We start from the raw sequence: 19,439 nt of genomic DNA on the forward strand, positions 1-19,439 counted from the left end.
GTTAGCTTTCAGCATCAGACATTTCATGGCTCTTGTGGTTGCTGACAGTGTCTGATGTGCATCAGAAGAATCTGGTGAGGAAGAGCTCATCTTCTGTCCTGGCTCTTTCTTTGCTTCAGCTACTTTACTGGCTGTTCAGTGAAAGTTCATATCAAAGACTGTAAAATGTCTGCTGCTGTGGAGACACGTGTTTACACAGACCTCTTTATTTTAGTCAGTTTGTCACAAGTAAACGGTCGTCAAGGATAAATAAAAATAACAGAATGTAAAAATGTGTCCTGTTTCCTTCAGAAAGGATTTGAACTCTTCAGTACTTCTTTTTTTCCATTTAATGTTTATGGAGAGCACGTGTTGAATTGATAAGAAATAAAAAACACTTTATTCTGTTTAAAAAATGAGCAGAGCAGCTGCATGTACTTCCTGTCCATCATGTCTGCTGCTCTGCTTTCCTTTGTTGTTCAACTGCTAAAACAGACAAAAGCAGCCCAGTCCGCTTTATTTTACATTTCAACTCACTGTTCCTCTCTCTGATCTTCTCACTTCCAGTTTAGCTGTTTTGCTTCCTGTTTTGGTCGTGTGTTTGGATGTCCACGGTCTGCTGCAGGTGTTTTCAGCCTTTCAGCACCTTGTCTTTCAGCAGGTCTAAAATGACCTGCCTCTCTTGACTCTCAAGCTCAAATCTCCGCTCCCTCTCTTTCCTCTCAGCTTCCAGGCGTTCCCTCTCCAGAGCGATCTTGCCTAAAATGAAAAACAATGAATGTTAGATTAATTAAAGGACAAGCAGACGTGAAGACAGCACAACAATCTGCATATAATGAGGATCTTCTTGATCCCAAAATCAGCTCCAGTTAAGCCAAATGAGGCACACATAACTATTCAGCCGTTATTTTTCTGTTTATGCCACAAATATTTGATTTCCTGTTTCGCCTACAGCTTTAGAAAACCTATAGCTACTTATATAAAAATACAACATGCAGTTCAGTCTAGAATAGAGTGTTATGGCTTTTAGTAGCATGTATCATGCATGCAGTGTAGACAATTTGGAAAAAAAGGAACCATTTTTACAATGATGGAGTTGTGTCAAAAGGCGGGAAAAAAATTCCTCTTTGGAGCACTATAGCTCAGACATCGTTCAGGTCACAGAAGGATGGACTTTACAGTTCTGAACTGGCATTTAAATATCTTTAACAGTTTTTACACAGGGCGGCACGTTGGATCAGTTGGCTCTGCTGCCTCTCAGAGAGAAGTTCGCCAGCTGGAATCCCAGTCCAGGACCTTTCTGAGTGGAGTTTGCATGTTCTCTTCGTGCACATGCGTGGGTTTTCTCCAGGTACTCAGGTTTCCTCCCACAGACCAAAAACATGCATGTTAGGCTGAATGGTAACTCTGAATTGTCTCTAGTTGTGACTGAGAGAGTGAATGGTTGTTTGTCTTGTTTGTCTCTATGTGTCCCTGTGATGGACTGGACACCTGTCCAGGGTGTACCCCGCCTCTCGCACAGTGACTATGGGCATCATCCCTGTGACACGAAAAGGAAGAAGTGGATAAAGATAATGGATGGATGGATTTAACAGCGTTTAAACAGTTACAATTTAGGTTTTATGATTTTTGACACTTTTACCACAGAAAGTTAAACTTAGTGTGATGTCACACAATACTTTCTGACCTGTCATAATTTTACCTTGTTTTGCAATCAAACTCTTCTTATTGCCTCAGTCATTGCATTTCTTATACAGTTTGTACATAAAACTAGCCTGTTCACTTAATTTTAACAAGTTTGCATTCAGCTAAAGTTCTTGTGTTTCTGTTTTGAATCCTCCCAAAGAAGAGAACCTGGACACGTACAGGTCCTTCTCAAAAAATTAGCATATTGTGATAAAGGTCATTATTTTCCATAAAGTAATGATAAAAATGAAACTTTCATATATTTCAGATTCATTGCACACCAACTGAAATATTTCAGGTCTTTAATTGTTTTAATACTGATGATTATGGCATACAGCTCATGAAAACCCAAAATGCCTGTCCCAAAAAATTAGCATATCATGAAAAGGTTCTCTAAACAAGCTATTAACCTAACCATCTGAATCAACAACGTAACGCTAAACACCTGCAAAAGATTCCTGAGGCTTTTAAAAACTCCCAGCCTTGTTCATTACTCAAAACCGCAATCATGGGTAAGACTGCTGACCTGACTGCTGTCCAGAAGGCCATCATTGACACCCTCAAGCAAGAGGGTAAGACACAGAAAGAAATTGCTGAACGAATAGGCTGTTCCCAGAGTGCTGTATCAAGGCACTTCAGTGGGAAGTTTGTGGGAAGGGAAAAGTGTGGCAGAAAATGCTGCACAATGAGAAGAGGTGACCGGACCCTTAGGAGGATTGTGGAGAAGGGCCGATTCCAGACCTTGGGGGACCTGTGGAAGCAGTGGACTGAGTCTGGAGTAGAAACATCCAGAGCCACCATGCACAGGCGTGTGCAGGAAATGGGCTACAGGTGCCGCGCTCCCCAGGTCAAGCCACTTTTGAACAAGAGACTGCGTCAGAAGCATCTCACCTGGGACTGCTGCTGAGTGGTCCAAAGTTATGTTCTCTGATTACAGTAAATTTTACATTTCCTTTGGAAATCAAGGTCCCAGAGTCTGGAGGAAGAGAGGAGACACAAAATTCACATTGCTTGAGGTCCAGTGTCAAGTTTCCACAGTCACTGGGGTGCCATGTCAGCTGCTGGTATTGGTCCACTGTGTTTTATCAAGGGCAGGGTCAATGCAGCTAGCTATCAGGAGATTTTGGAGCACTTCATGCTTCCATCTGCTGAAAAGCTTTATGGAGATGAAGATTTCATTTTTCAGCACGACCTGACACCTGCTCACAGTGCCAAAACCACTGGTAAATGATTTACTGACCATGGTATTACTGTGCTCAATTGGCCTGCCAACTCTCTGACCTGAACCCCATAGAGAACCTGTGGGATATTGTGAAGAGAAAGTTGAGAGACGCAAGACCCAACACTCTGGATGAGCTTAAGGCCGCTATCGAAGCATCCTGTGCCTCCATAACACCTCAGCAGTGCCACAGGCTGATTGCCTCCATGCCACACCGCATTGAAGCAGTCATTCATGCAAAAGGATTCCCGAACAAGTATTGAGCACATAACTGAACATGATTATTTGAAGGTTGGCGTTTTTTGTATTAAAAACACTTGTCTTTCATTGGTGGGATGAAATATGCTAATTTTTTGGGACAGGCATTTTGGGTTTTCATGAGCTGTATGCCATAATCATCAGTATTAAAACAATTAAAGACCTGAAATATTTCAGTTGGTGTGCAATGAATCTGAAATAAATGAAAGTTTCATTTTTATCATTACATTATGAAAAATAATGACCTTTATCACAATATGCTAATTTTTTTAGAAGGACCTGTACAGTAACTTTTCATTGACTTCCATTGTCTATGAGCTGAAGATGTTCTCTGGAAGCAAAGAGTATTTTTTTAACTGGTCCCATCTCCATCCCATCTGGGGCAGCTGTGGCTGAGTGGTTAGAGCAGTCGTACTCCAATGCAAGAGTTGTGGGTTCAAACCCACCAGCAGTCACATGCCGAAGTGTCCATGGGCAAGACACTGAACCCCTCATCGCCTCCGATGTATGTCCCATCGGTGTATGAATGTGATAAAGCTCTGATTAGTCTCTTTAGAATGATTTGTTCAATTAGCTTTGTAGAGATCTAGTAGAGTGCTGCATGAATGGGTAAATGAGGCACAGATTGTAGTGTAAAGCGCTTTGAGTATCTTGATTAGATAGAAAGGCGCTATATAAGTACAGTCCATTTACCATTTATCTCCTACATAAAACATATAAAATGACATGTCCCTAGGGGTGAGAGAGAGTGTGAATGGTTGTTTGTCTCGTTTGTCTCTATGTGTCCCTGTGATGGACTGAAGACCTGTCCAGGGTGTACCCCGCCCCTCGCACAGTGAATGCTGGATATGGGAACTGGCAACCCCCGTAACCCAAAATGGAAGAAGTGGGTCAAAGATAATGGAAGGATGGATGGATGGATAACCAACAAACCAACATTTGTTTAATGTTTATGTACTGATACTGTGAAGTAGTTATTTTGTTTTAGTTAAAACATTTGGACCTTGTAATTCAATTCAAGGTGGTGCACTGGCTGCACTGGTCCAAAGACAAGCTGTCCAGGGTCAAAGCCAACCTGGGCCCCACATGTAATCATTGTAAACAAACTCCAGCTACACTCCTGCATACATTCTGGACATGTCCCAAAATGCATACTTTTTTACAATCTATTTTTGACACCTTCTCTGGGATAAGTGGAAAAACTGTAAACCCATCACCATACATCTCACTGTTAGGGGTGGTCCCTGTGGATACGTCCTTCAGCAATGATGAAGACAATACGGTAAGATGGTGCCCGTGTACATGGCTTGCAATCACCTCTGCTGACGGTGTTCGGATTATTTGTATTTTGTTCATTTTTCATCTGGGACATAAACTCCCGACTGGTGTATGATCGACAACAGCTTCTGGATCTTCGATTTTGTGCTGCTGATGATTTTGTCCAGGGGCCTTTCTGGGTGGAGTTTGCATGTTCTCTCCGTGCATGCGTGGGTTTTCTCCGGGTGTTCCGGTTTCCTCCCACAGACCAAAAACATGCATGTTAGGCTGATTGGAAACTCTAAATTGTCCCTAGGTGTGAATGAGAGAGTGAATGGTTGTTTGTCTCTATGTGGCCCTGTGATGGACTTGTGACCTGTCCAGGGTGTACCCCGCCCCTCGCACGGTGACTGCTGGACATGGGCACCAGCGACCCCCGTGACCCAAAATGGAATAAGCAGGTAAAGATAATGGATGGATGGATGGATGGATGGATGGATTTGGACTTTCTTTGCATCACAGAGACTTGGATGTCTCTGGGTGAGTCCAGCGCCTTGACGGAATTATTGCCACCGAACTGTCTGTATTGTAACGCACCGCGACCATCAGGCCGGCGCGGTGGTGTTTTATTAACAATATTCAAATCAACTTTTGACTGTAAACAACTGTCCATCCCAGTTTCCTGTGCCAGTTTTGAGCTGAGCGTCTTTGAACTCGGCCATTCGCCTTTGACTTTATGCGCACTGGTCTAACGCCCACCTCGATCTAAGGATTTCATAAATTAGTTTTCTGATTTCTTGGCTGAAATCACACAAAATATGATCATGTTTTCATTATTGGGGATTTTAATTTGCATGTGTGCTGTCCTGAGAAGCCCTTGGTTAAGGACTTTTTAGATTTATTGGACTCATTTAATTTAACTCAGCATGTAAACGGTCCCACCCAAGAGCGTGGACATACACTGGACCTTGTTTTAACTCATGATATGACTGTTAATAATCTAGTTATTGGTGATAATGTTTTTTCAGACCACATGCCAGTCCGGTTTGAGTTCACCCTCCCCCATCTAACTCCTAAGTCGTGCATTCTTGCACGTCGCACCCGGACCATTAACTACTTCACTGCCACACCTTTCACAGATATTTATAACTCTGAAATGATAATTCAGCCCCCAGTGTTTCTCACCACCACTGAGGAGCTGACATACCAGTTCAACTCTGTATGCTTAAAGACTCTGGATCATGTTGCTTCTGTTAAAACCAAAAAATCAAAACTCAGAGCAGAACCTTGGCTGAGTGACGTCACCAAGGCCGCTAGGCAGCAATGTAGGAGGGCGGAACAAAAGTGGAGGAAAGACAGGCTTCAGGTCTCTTTCCAAATACTTAAAGAGAGCTGGCGCTGTTATTAGAAAATAGTAAAAGCTGCAAAATCAAAATTCTTCTCTGATATAATTACCTCAAACTCTCACAACCCACGTGTCCTCTTCTCCACCCTAAATTCTGTTCTCCACCTCACTGAACCATCACCTCTGGAAGCCTCGACTGAGCAGTGAGACAACTTCCTACATTTCTTTGTGGAAAAAATTGCGACCACCAGGGCTCTCATTTCCCCTCCAACTCATGACCCATCCATCCCACCTCAATTTGTAGCTCCTTTTGACCATTTTGAACACATCACTCTATCTTCTCTAGAGCAGGTTATGTGCAGCTTGAAACCTTCTGGTTCCCCCTTTGATGTGGTCCCCCCTCGACTAGTAAAGGAGGTTTTTCCTACTCTAGATCCTTCCATTCTTGCTATTGTGAACAGCAGTTTACCCACTGGCGAGATACCAAAAACCTTTAAACATGCTGCTGTTCAAGCTCTCCTGAAAAAAACAAACCTTGACCCCGGTCATATCCAACTTCTGGCCTGTCTCCAGACTCCCATTTATTTCTAAACTACTGGAGAAAATAGTTGAGTCCCAGTTGAAGTGCTTCCTGGAGGATCAGAAGTCTGAAGTCATGTTGTTCCCTCCCAACGACACAATCACGAACCACTGCATCGACTTTTCCGCTCTAGCCCTGTCAGAAAAACAAAGAGTCACAAATCTGGGAGTGACAATGGACCCTTTCATGAAACTCAACAGTCAGGTAAACACGATTGTTAAATCCTGTTTTTTCCAACTGAGGAGACTGTCTAAGCTGAAGCCCATTTTGTCCAAAAATAACCTGGAGACAGTAATACACGCATTCATTACATCTAGGCTTGATTACTGCAATTCGCTCCTGTTTGGTATCAGTCAGACCATGACTGCACGACTATAACTGGTCCAGAATGCAGCAGCCCGATTTTTAACCTGTACAGGCAAAAGAGAGCACATTACTCCAGTCTTGGCCTCCCTGCACTGGCTATCGGTTCACCTTCGAATCCAGTTCAAAATACTCCTGTATGTCTACAAATCGCTAAACAGTCTCCCCCACCCACCCACCCATCTCGTACATCTTGTATATTGCTTTGTGTGTTGCCTGTTTTCTGTTTGTACAGCACTTCGGTTGGCCTTGTCACTGTTTTAAGTGCTCTATAAATAAAATTGCATGGTATGGTAAGTACAAGAAGGATGGGATTGCTTTTGTCTCTCTCTTGGCCATAAGACTTTTTTTATGCAGTTGGAAGGACCCACACCACCCAGCATATGTACATTGGATAAGACAAGTGATGTGTCATATCCATCTGGAAAACATCAGATACACCCTGAAGGGTTCTGATAAAAGATTATGGGACACGTGGCAGCCTTTCATGTTGTACGTAGAAAACATGTCAATGCCTAGTTAATTCGTTTGTTTGTGTGTGGAGGGAAGGAGCGGGGATGGAGTTTGTTCTATGTTTTGTCTTTTTTTCTTTTTGTATGTCCAAAAAAACCAAAAAATTCAATAAAATAACTTTTTTTTTTTAAAGAACCTTGAAAGTTATATATTTCTTGAAAGAATGCTTATGTATCACCTGCCACCGTTCAAGCCAGACATTTTATGATGAGAAATAACCAAGGTGTAGCTGCCCAGGTCAAATATTGAAAATAATATTATGTGGTATTTGTTAGAGCTTTGAGTATAAGTTGGGAATGACTTTCAGCTATTAACTCTTCAAATTTTAGCTCAGTGTCTGTAAAACTGATGAAGCCATTTTTGTGTGTAGCAAAGAGCTACAAAAAATCATACTCCTTTGAATTTCCAGTTCCTCTCGGCGCAGTGCAAGCTCCTCCTCCCGAAGCCGTTGCTCCGCCTCTGAACGTTTCTCCAGAAAGCTCAGAATCTCGGAGTATGTCTGGCAGCAACATTGGCAAGGCCTCTTGGCTGTGGGCGCCGCTGACAGCTCTGCCATTTGCTCCCGTTCTTCTTCTGCTTCTGTAAAGACAACAAAAATCAGTCAAGTCCTGATAGAAATGGGGGATCAGTGAGGGAACCAGTAGAATAAATATACAACATGCACACTGTACAGGTGTTCAAACATTTTGAAGGTATGTTTGAGACATTTTGAGACAAATGAAATACCTAACTCCAGTCAAAGTCTTTAAAATTGTATTTGTCACGTCATTCGTATGTGGTTCTCAAATGACAGCTTTGCATTGTCCAGTGGAGTACCTGCAGGTATCTGCGTGATGTTGGGTTTGTCCTGTTCTGGAAGAGTTAGTTCTTCTAGAACATGATTCCTTCGCTCTTCATCCTTGGTAAGATTTAAACAAAGTTACTTCTTACAACAAGAACAACAAAAAACAAACGGGAGTTTTAAGATCAGAACCTGCAGTTACTTTACAGTAAATATTAAAAAACAGCAAAAAGAGTGAGAGTGTGAATGGTTATCTTGTCTCTGTATGTCCCCGTGATGGACTTGTAACCTATCCAAGTACCAGGACTGATATAAAAATATGTTTTATAAAAATATATTAAGTTGCCTTTATGCCTATTCAAACATATATATTGTGTGTGTGTGTGTGTTACTTTTCAGAATTAAATGTCTAAATTGCCATAAAAGGCAAGGGTGGAATGATATAGGAATGATTATTTTGATGCTTTTATGTCAATTAATACTTATACTCACTTTTGCTGCATCTTATCTGCTTAAAGTCAGGCCTGTGCTGCAGATGTGTTTTGGAGTAATTAAAGTTCTCTGGGGGATGCTCTAACCAGAAGACCTGGCCCAATCTTAAGGTTACGGTGACCCAGATTTTGAAGGACATGTTTTTATGAAGCCATCGCTCAGTTGTACAGACTGCTTTGATGATGGAAAAACAGATTTAATTAAATCTGTCCTCCTGGCAACCATCAAACTTGTTTTCATCTACTCTCACGCGATCCGGTCGGGAAGGGGTATTTAAGGAGCACAAATACTGTGACAAAGTTGAAGTCTTGTGTGGACCAGCGTGCGGTGCCATGCAGTTGTGATGTGAGTTCTGTCATTGGATCGAAAGGCTTCCCGTTCATTTGTCACGGTGAGAGATACTCATATCAATTTGTGTGTTAAGAGTGTACAAAGTGTACATGACTTTGCTTGGCTGTTTTCTTGTGGCAGATTAATAAATGACAATATTATTCTAGCAAGTTACAGTCCCTTGTGTTTCATTTTCCTCTTGTCTGAATATCTGGTGCCGATCGTTCACGAACCTTTGATAAAGAATTTCATACTACAAGGACCTGCACCCCACCTATCACACAGTGACTGCTGGAGACAGACTTCAGCTCCCCTTGACCCAAAAAGGAAAAAACAAATAAAGAAACTGGACATGAGAGCAAAACTTTGAGCAAATTAAGGGTTGTTGGTGAGACAATAACATATAAGGAATTTACAGTTCTGCCAAAATATTTCCAAGAACCAATAAGTTGTTAAAAGTAGAGCCCAACCGATATGGAAATTGTGCTATCGCCAATACCGATATTGGGAGAGGAAAGCAGCTGCCAATAACCAATATAATGGCTGTAATTTTTTTGCTTTGTCAACCCTCAAGAATCAAAGAAAACAACAAGTGAAGTGGAGCTTGTTTATTTAGCGCAGCTGTTAGCAACCATGAAGCTAAGCATGTCAGTAGTAGGGCATTAACAGAGTACTCGAGTAATCTACACATCGATTGCTAGGACATCTATCGAGGTTAAAAATTTAACATCGAGTATCCGTAGTGACGTCATATTATGTGACCACCGTATGACCGTAGGGGGCGGTGTTGCACTGTTGCAGGTCACAGAGTATGGTGTAACACCGGGTCCAATCCACCGAACCAGTTTTGGTTTAAGTTTCGTTTTTGACGTGCTGCACGTTTCTTCACGTTTGCAGTTTAATAATAATAACTAATACTTGAGTTTTTGCTGTGACTTATTTGCAGTATGATAAATGGTAGGAGCATAATATACGCTCCCAATGTTTTGTTGGTCTTTTTTTTGTTGTAAATAATTACCTTTTTTTTTGCAGTTTTATTTATTTATTTATTTTTGTATCTTGAGATCTATTACGTCATCAAATACTCGAGTTCCACTCAGGTTTTATTATAGTAATGTCGAATTTAAAAATTATATACTCGTTCAACCCCTAGTCAGTAGTTAGTCCCACTGTGCTGCCTTTGGTTTAAAGACCGTAATAAATTCATCATGTGAGTAAGTTACATAAATGAGATTATAAATAAGTTCATAGTTAACAATTTGATTGAGTAAATTCATGCTAAAAACTGTAAAAATGTTTTGGATTTGAATTCCAATCAGAGTGAGACATCTGATCTTTGTCATTTTGTACATGCAGCACGTGAGGTAGTGAGTGCTTACACCACAGAACAATCTTTGATGTATTTTCTCAGTAAAACAAGTGCTTCGGCAAATAAGGGCGAAAACAGCTCATAATACATGCTACGATGCGTGAGAGAAGTGGAGCATGCTCTATTCACACAAGGAGAGCTGTTGGTCAGGCTACTTGTTGTGCCATGCTCTCCAAAATAGTTACTGAATCAAGTGTTTACTTATGTAGGTAAACATAGACAACAGATATTTTAACAACTCGTTAAAATACACCAGAATGCAGGAAATTTTTCATTCAACCTTTATTTATACAGGTTAGTTCCCATTGAGCCTCGAGGACTTATTTATAAGATAGACCTGTTACATACAACATACAGAGTAGATGAGAGAAAAAAAGGAGAACACAAGGGTGGTGGAAGTAAAAAAAACCATGTCTCATCTCACACCATGTCCTGGCTGGGGCATAGTGTAAAAGATAAAAAAAAAAAAACCTTGCAACATAAAACAGCAACATACAATGATATTCAAGGATTCAAGGTTCTTTATTTGTCATTCACACCCCACGTGGTGCATGTGGTGGAACGAAATTATGTACACAGGGTCCCAGTTACATCCAACAATAAAAAGTAAAAGAAAAATAGTAATAGGATCTAAGATATGAACGAAGAAAAACATCAACTAAATATACACTAAGCACTAGTAGCATAAAAACAATACGCCGAACAGCAGCACGAACATGAGTCTGTGTGAGCAGATGAGGACGAATGAACACATCAACATGAAACAGATCAGCAGCAACATGAAACAGATCAGCAGCAACATGATGTGATTTTTCACTGTGATTATCCTGGTTAGATATTCATGAGTCTAACAGCCTCAGGGTAGAAGCTGTTCCTCAGTCTAGTGGTTCTAGACTTAATGCTCCTTAAACTCCTTCCTGAGGGGAGTGGGGCAAAAAGTGTGTGTGCTGGGTGAGTGGGGTCCTTCATGATGCAGGTGGCCCTCTTCCTGCATCTGGAGGTATAAATGTCTGTGATAGTGGGGAGACTGACTCCAACAGTCTTCTGTGCAGCCTTCACCACATCATATTACATTTATGCATAGAGGTCGACAAAGCCGGTGAGTTATCCATAAACATGCCAGAAAGTTCCAAAGTTCTGATAAGATGGTACAGTGTCTATCAGCGGCACAATTCTAATAAGGCCACAGATGTCCTCGGGAAGGGGGGGGGGGGGCAGCCAGAGCTTCTTATGCCCTATTTACACAGACACGATTGGGGGAAACATAGGTTTTTTCGTATGTTAATTAGAGGAAAAGATTTGCGTTGACACGGTCGGATTTTGGGTTTACATACATCCGGAGGATTCGCGCCCCCCCCCCCCGCCCTCCCGAATCCGCTGTAGTTACCATGCCAGGTCATTAGATGGCGCTGTGAATTTTGTACCTTCACCTAATGCGCATGCGTGCTGCCTCGGCATGCTCTTTTCCTGTGAGCTAAAAAGCACAGCTAACAACAACGTAACAACAAGTTAAAGCTGGATTCTGGCTGGATTTTTGGATAAGAGTCGACAGATATGACGCCAAGCGGGAATGCTTCGTCTAACAGCTCCACACCGGTCACTGAGTGGACCAGAACCGAGTCGACAATGTCAGACTTTATTCCGTGATAATCAGTAGCTGATTTACTGCAGGTAAATCAAATGTTCTTAATAATGTTAGTTTGTGTTTACTTCAGTTACAAAACAACCAAGTTTTTATTTTTTCCTGAAAGAAGAAGAAGCTGTCCTCCCACCAGGTGGACCGGTTCTGAACGAGGCTCAGCCCAGAAGAACTGCAGGAGGACGTCGAAGAGAGCTGTTGGATGAACGATTTATTTAAAATTCCCCTCATTTCTTTTATTCAATCCATTCAAGTTCAGTTAACGTGTTTTAATAGTGTGTTCAGTTTAATTATCAGTGTTCGTGTGACATACAGTTTGTGGTGTTGAATAAATAAATAAAAATTAAACCTGATGTCTTCATTTTCAACTTTAGTGTTCACGCTATGTTTAGCATCATTTTAAATTTGAATTATATAATGTCCAGATAGCTTCATTTAGCTCAGAGCATTATTATATCTCGCACACTAACATAAATACTGTTTATTATTATTAAACTGTTGTTATTTAGCACATTTAGTATGTTATAGTGCAGCGCGACGTGTGCGCGTGCCACGTTCTATAAACAGCAATATTAGAACTGGATCAGACTGTGTCTCTTCCAACACAGATGTTGGTCACAGCACCTACAATCTGACGTAGATTAACTACGAAATTAAAATATATTCCATCAGTCATAGTTCTGAAAGCACTGTCCGCCACCATGTTGATAGAAATATATCGTCTGTCCGCGCGTGTGTGTGCGCATGTGGTTTAACACAAAGCCTCAGCGGGAGATGTTTACATTATCAGCTGGGGGTCAGCGAAAAACCTTCACTCTGGAAGGTGGGTTCAGAAACCTCCAGATTCAAAGAGGGGGCCACTGGTGTCGTGTAAATGATCAGCAGAACCGCAGGGAGAAAGCTGTAGATGCCCTCAAAATACGTGCCGTGTAAACGGCCCCTTAGTTTACGTATCCTCCAGGAGCAATTTGAGATAAGTTGGCCTATAAGGCCAGCAGGGAAGCCAAATTCAGAAAAACAACAGTTTGGAGCAGACAGACTCAATTGAGATGTCTGCCTTCAGTTCTGCTGGAACACTCAATGGTGAATCCAAACGACCAGATCTGTGGATATTCCGCCGAAGTCGGACTTCTAACTTCTCCAAGATCTCTTCCTTCCAACTGTCCACGAACACTGCCACAAAGTTCCACAGTCCTGCCTGCTCAGCTCTGTTCCAGTTCCATAGTTAGTTCGCACACAGTCTGAGTGTTGCCAAGCCCAGCACACACATTCCAGAAAGCTTAAACAGCTGATGGCGTTTCCGAATTTGTCGACAATCCAGATTTCTACTGACTCTAAAAAGCAGAATCCAGTTATCATAAATCCAGTTATGTATCCGAGACGAGGGCTCTCCGTCACCCTGTCTTCTTGTAAAATGTTATCAATTTTGTTGAGACCAGCTGACCAGATCCATAATAAATTTTGATTTGGAAGATGTGTAAAGAGAGGCTCTGAGTAGGTTCACAGAACAAGAGTGCAAAAAAGAAAGAAGGGGGGAGGAGTGGGTGAAAGTGACCATCTTCATCAAGAGCGAAAAAGAGAAATGGCATCCACTTTATTAAAAAATTTCTGGGGGAGGACCTCCAGACCCCCACACCAGTGTGTCCCCCTACATTACAAATATTTCTAATGCCAGTGACTATCACCGATATGAAAGATCCCCAAACGTTTATATTGGCCTAAAAAATTGGCCCTACCGATATATTGGTCGCAGGCTGTAATGGATGGGTGGTGGCTGAGGGCGGGGACCCTGGAGGTCTGATCCTCGGCTACAGAAGCTGGCTATTGGGACGTGGAATGTCACCTCACTGGTGGGGAAGGAGCCTGAGCTGGTGTGTGAGGTTGAGAGGTTCCGGCTAGAAATAGTCGGACTCACCTCTACGCATGGCTCTGGAACAAGTTTCCTTGAGAGGGGTTGGACACTCTTCCACTCTGGAGTTACCCCTGGTGAGAGGCGCCGAGCAGGAGTGGGCATACTTAGTGCCCCCCATCTTGGTGTCTGTGTGTTGGGGTTCACCCCGGTGAATGAGAGGGTGGCCTCCCTCCGCCTGCGTGTGGGGGGACGGGTTCTGACTGTCGTTTGTGCTTATGCACCAAATGGCAGTTCAGATTATCCACCCTTTTTGGAGTCCTTGGAGGGGGTACTGGAAAGTACACCTCCTGGGGACTCTCTTGTTCTGCTGGGGGACTTAAATGCTCACGTGGGCAATGACAGTGAGACCTGGAGGGGTGTGGTTGGGAGGAACGGCCCCCCTGATCTGAACCCGAGTGGTGTTCTGTTGTTGGACTTCTGTGTTTGTCATAGATTGTTCATAACAAACACCATGTTCAAGCATAAGGGTGTCCATATGTGCTCTTGGCACCAGGACACCCTAGGCCGCAGTTCGATGATCGACTTTGTCATCATCTCATCTGATCTGCGGCCGCATGTCTTGGACACTCGGGTGAAGAGAGGAGCGGAGCTGTCCACTGATCACTACCTGGTGGTGAGTTGGCTCCGATGGTGGGGAAGGATGCCGGTCAGACCTGGCAGACCCAAACGTATTGTGAGGGTTTGCTGGGAAGGTCTGGCAGAGTCTCCTGTGAAACGGAGTTTTAACTACCACCTCCGGGAGAACTTCGAACATGTTCTGGGGGAGGTGGGGGACATTGAGTCCGAGTGGGCAATGTTCCGTGCCTCTATTGTCGAGGCGACTTACCGGAGCTGCGGCTATAAGGTTGTTGTGTCTGTCGCGGCGGCAACCCTTGAACTCGGTGGTGTACACCGTCAGTGAGGGATGCTGTCCGGCTGAAGAAGGAGTCCTATCGGGCCTTTTTGGCCTGTGGGACCCCAGAAGCAGCTGATGGGTACCGGCAGTCTAAGCGAAATGTGGCTCGCGTGGTCGCTGAGGCAAAAACTCGGGCATGAAAGGAGTTTGGAGAGGCCATGGAGAATGACTTCCGCATGGTTTCGAGACAATTCTGGTCCACAATCCGGTGTCTCAGGGGGCGAAAGCGGTACACCACCAACACTGTTTATAGTGGGGGTGGTGTGCTGCTGACCTCAACTCGGGATGTCGTGGGCCGGTGGGCAGAATACTTTGAAGACCTCCTCAATCCCACCGGCACGTCTTCCACTGAGGAAGCGGAGCCTGGGAACTCTGGGTCGGGCCCTCCATTCTCTGGTGTTGAGGTCATCGAGGTGGTTAAAAAGTTCCTCGGTGGCAGGGCCCCAGGGGTGGATGAGATTCGCCCGGAGTTCCTTAAGGCTCTGGATGCTGTAGGGTTGTGTTGGCTTACACAACTCTGCAATATTGCGTGGACATCGGGGGAAGTTCCCCTAGATTGGCAGACTGGGGTGGTGGTCCCCCTATTCAAAAAGGGGGACCGTAGAGTGTGTTACAACTACAGGGAGATCACACTCTTAAGCCTCATCATCTGCAAAGAGCAGAGATGGAATCCTGAGGCCACTGAACTGGAAACCCTCCACCAGCTGGCTGCACCAAGAAATTCTGTCCATAAAAGTTATGAACAGAATCGGTGACAAGGGGCAGCCTTCGCAGAGTCCAACTCCCACCCTGAAGGGGTCCAATTTACTGTCGGCAAAGCGAACCAAACTCTCGCACCGCTTGTATAGGGACTGAACAGCCCGTAACAACGAGTCTCCAATCCCTTACTCGCGGAGCACCTCCCACAGTGTACCCTGAGGAACACGGTCGAATGCCTTCTCCAAGTCCATAAAACACATGTAGACTGGATGGGCAAACTCCCATGACCCCTCAAGGACCTTAGTGAGGGTAAAGAGCTGATCCAGTGTTCCACCTCCAGGACGGAACCCACATTGTTCCTCTTGGATCTGAGGTTCGATCAATGATCGGACTCGCTTCTCCAGTACCCCTGAATAGACCTTACCAGGGAGACTAAGGAGAGTGATGCCCTAATAATTGGAGCACACCCTCTACGGTCCACCTTTTTGAAGAGGGGAATCACTACCCCAGTCTGCCAGTCCTATGGCACTGCTCCCGATGTCCACGCGACGTTGCAAAGGCGTGTCAGCCAAAACAGCCCCACAATATCCAGAGCCTTAAGAAATTCAGAGTGAATCTCATCCACTCCTGGAGCCCTGCTGCCTCTGAGCTTTTTAACTACCTCAGCGACCTCAGTCATGGTTATAGACGGATCAACCCAGAAGTTCCCCGACTCATCTTCCTTCATGGAAGACGTGCTGGTGGGATTGAGAAGGTCCGAGAAGTATTCATTCCACCTCCCGACGACATCATTGGTTGAGGTCAACAACACCCCACTTTCACTGAACACACTGTTAGTAAAGTGCTGCTTTCCCCTCCTCAGCTGCCTGATGGTTTGCCTGAATCTCCTCTGAGCCAACCGAGAGTCTCTATCCAAGGTCTCACTGAACTCCTCCCACATCTGAGCTTTTGCCTCAGCAACAGCCAAGGCTGCACACCACTTGGCCCTCCGGTACTCTTCAGCTGCCTCCAGAGTCCCACTGGCCAAAAAGGCCTGATAGGACTCCTTCTTCAGCTTGACAGCCTCCCTAACCCGAGGTGTCCACCACTGAGTCCATGGATGACCACCGCGAGAAGCACCGACAATCTTGCAGCCACAACTCAAGGCATCATCTCCCACCTCAGCTGGGATGCGTTTAAAGCTCTCCTGGAGGTGTGAGTTGAAGATCTCTCTGATGGGTTCTTCTGCCAGGCGTTCCCAGCAAACCCTCACTACACGTTTGAGACAGAGTCTGTCCAGCATCTTCCCCCGCCATCTGATCCAACTCACTACCAGGTGGTTATCAGTTGACAGCTCAGCTCCTCTCTTTACCTGAGTGTCCAAAACAAATGGCCGCAAATCAGATGACACGACTATGAAGTCAATCATCGATCTACGACCTAGGGCGTCCTGGTGCCAAGTGCACTTATGGACACCCTTATGTTCATGCATGGTATTCGTGATGGACAAACTATGACTAGCACAGAAGTCCAACAACAGAACACCGCTCAGGTTCATATCAGAGAGGCCGTTCCTCCCAATCACACCCCTCCAGGTCACACTGTCATTACCCATGTGGGCATTGAAGTCCCCCAACAAAATAAAAGAGTCCCCAGCAAGTGCACCTTCCAGCAACCCTGCCAAGGACTCTAAGAAGGCCGGATACTCTGAACTGCAGTTCAGCGTGTAGGCACAAACAACAGTCAGAGCCCGTCCCCCCACCCGAAGGCAAAGGGAAGCCATCCTCTCATCTACCGTGGAAAACTCCAACACACAGGCACCAAGTCGGGGGGCTACAAGTAGACCCACACCAGCTCGAAACCTCTCACCATGGGCAACTCCAGAGTGGAATAGCGTCCAACCCCTCTCAAGGAGATCAGTTCCAGAGCCCATGCTGTGCGTCGAGGTGTGCCCAAATACATCTAGTCGGTACCTCTCAACCTCGCACACAAGCTCAGGCTCCTTCCCTGCCAGGGAGGTTACATTCCATGTCCCAAGAGCTAGCAAGCTAGGGTAAGAGCGCCAAGGTCCCCACCTTCGGCCACTGCCTTCGGCCACTGCCCATAGCATCATGCACCCAACTTTTATGGCCCTTCCTGCAGGCGGTGGGTCCACAGGAAGGCAAACCCATGCTGCTCCTTCGGGCTGAGCCCGACCGGGCCCCATGGGCAGAGACCCAGTCACCAGGTGCTCGCCGACGAGCCCCTCCCCCAGACCTGGCTATAGGGTGGAGCCCCAGTAACCCACGTCTGGGCAAGGGACACTGAGTTCCTTGTTTTGTTTTGTCCATAAAAATTTTCTGAATCGCTCTTTGTCTGGCCTGTCACCTAGGATCAATCTGCCTTGGGAGACCCTACCAGGGGCAATTAATTGCCCCCAACAGCATAGCTCCTAGGATCATTTGAAATAGCAATCATGAGCTGGAGATACCCTCAAAGCTGTTTTTCACCTCTTCCGTAGCCCTAAATTTATGTACTTCACAAAAACATTGTTCAAATGTGTTTCAAATGCAAAATGCAGCAATACATGTCTACTAAGAAATTAAATGAACTCTACAAGACATGATTGTAGTGAATTAAAAGAGGAAAAAAAATGCTTTTAATATAAATTCAGTACAATTCTGGTTGTTCTAAGGCAGTGCTTCTCAATTATTTTATCTTATCCCCCCCCCCCCCCCCGTAAGACGATCACCTTTCCTCCCCCCCCCCCCCCACACACACACACACACTCTCCGCGGCGACTGTAAATAGTATGTCTATAAAATTGTTATAAGTACACCTCTACCTAACATTGTGTCCTTATTAACATTAATGGGAAAAAAGAACATACAGTAGATCAACTTACAAGGAAGAATTAACATTGCTTTTTTTAGTCTGTATCAATTTGCCTAAAATTAAATATAATCAATAAATAATAATAAACTCAAATTGATCAGCAACATTTTAACTCAGGAGTGTTATATAAAACACTTTGACCTACAAAACAAAAATGAATAAAACAATTTATGCTGATTTTTTTAATAATCAAAATGAGGAAGTCAGGATCAATGAGCACATTCATCGATAAAACAAACAAAAAAAATTGTCAACGAGAAAGAGGAAAGAGGGGGCAGGTAACCCTCTCGTTTTGAGTTACTCTTTGTCGCCTGCATGCTGTGAGTGACAAGCGTCCAGAGCATCAAAAAACAGCAGCTTAACTGAGGAGGTGAATTAATTTTGTTAGCAAAGAATCAAGTCCTAACATTTATTAAACATTACTTCTGTAAATTGTGCTTTGACAAACTCATCGATAAAACTAAAACATTTAGTCAACGCAAAAGAGGAAAGAGGACAAGGGTGTCAGAAGCATCCATATTGTGGGGGGGACACAATGATGTGTGTAGGTGTGTGTGTGCGCGCGCACGTAAAAAAAAGGTGTTCAATAGTGTACAAAAAAGCAGCATTTCACCTATATTTCCTTTAATTCCACACATTTAAAGCATGTTTCTCACCAAGATTGTGTAAATTCATCTGTGGGTTTTAAAAACATTTTAACTTTAATAAACTTTAATATAGTGCGTCAGATCGGCACTATTTGTCTTTATAGAGAAATAAAAAACATCACTACTGGACTTTTTTTACTTGTGTTCAACACTACTCATCTAAATGATGTTTCCCATGAAGCTTGAGGACAATAAGGTGTGGGGTTTTAAACACATTTCAACTTTAATACACCTGAACACATCATGTTTCTTACACCTGCAGCATCTTACAGCATCACAGTTACTGCTAAGCTAAGCTGCTACGTAGTGCTCCACTTCTCTCCTCCTAATATGAATATATGTTTATCATCAATCCCCTGGTCAACCACTATCCGCACTAAGCTCGCTAAACTGGCGCGAGGTATCTCCACCTCCTCCACCTGTGCGCGTTTTCTGCCGAGGCAAGAGGCAGGAAGGGACAGTGGAGAGTTGGAGGTAACCAGGAAAATCTGGTGTGGAGTTTTAGTGGCTTGAGTATTTTCCGATTAATCAAGTGGAATGGATTCGTTCACGAAGAAAGAGAAACTGCGCCGCCTGAACTAATGTTTTATAGTAAAAGTGTGTGTGTGTGTGTGTGTGTGGG

General features: G+C 44.1%; 1 protein-coding gene across 1 annotated transcript in view; it reads right to left on the reverse strand.

The window, feature by feature from the left end:
- Positions 1–354: 354 nt before the first annotated feature.
- Positions 355–19,439, reverse strand: part of si:dkey-45d16.4 (trichohyalin) — a 21,238-nt gene continuing 2,153 nt past the window's right edge. The window contains exons 5-7 of the mRNA XM_037690586.1: positions 8,017–8,098; positions 7,594–7,779; positions 355–738 (exon numbers count right to left, since the gene is read on the reverse strand). Of these exons, the coding sequence (XP_037546514.1) occupies positions 611–738; positions 7,594–7,779; positions 8,017–8,098 (396 nt within the window). The 3' untranslated portion in view covers positions 355–610. The remainder of the gene's footprint in view (positions 739–7,593; positions 7,780–8,016; positions 8,099–19,439) is intronic.

Source organism: Nematolebias whitei, chromosome 16 (assembly GCF_014905685.2).
Source record: "Nematolebias whitei isolate Nwh7 chromosome 16, NemWhi1, whole genome shotgun sequence".
Classification (NCBI taxonomy): Eukaryota; Metazoa; Chordata; class Actinopteri; order Cyprinodontiformes; family Rivulidae; genus Nematolebias; species Nematolebias whitei.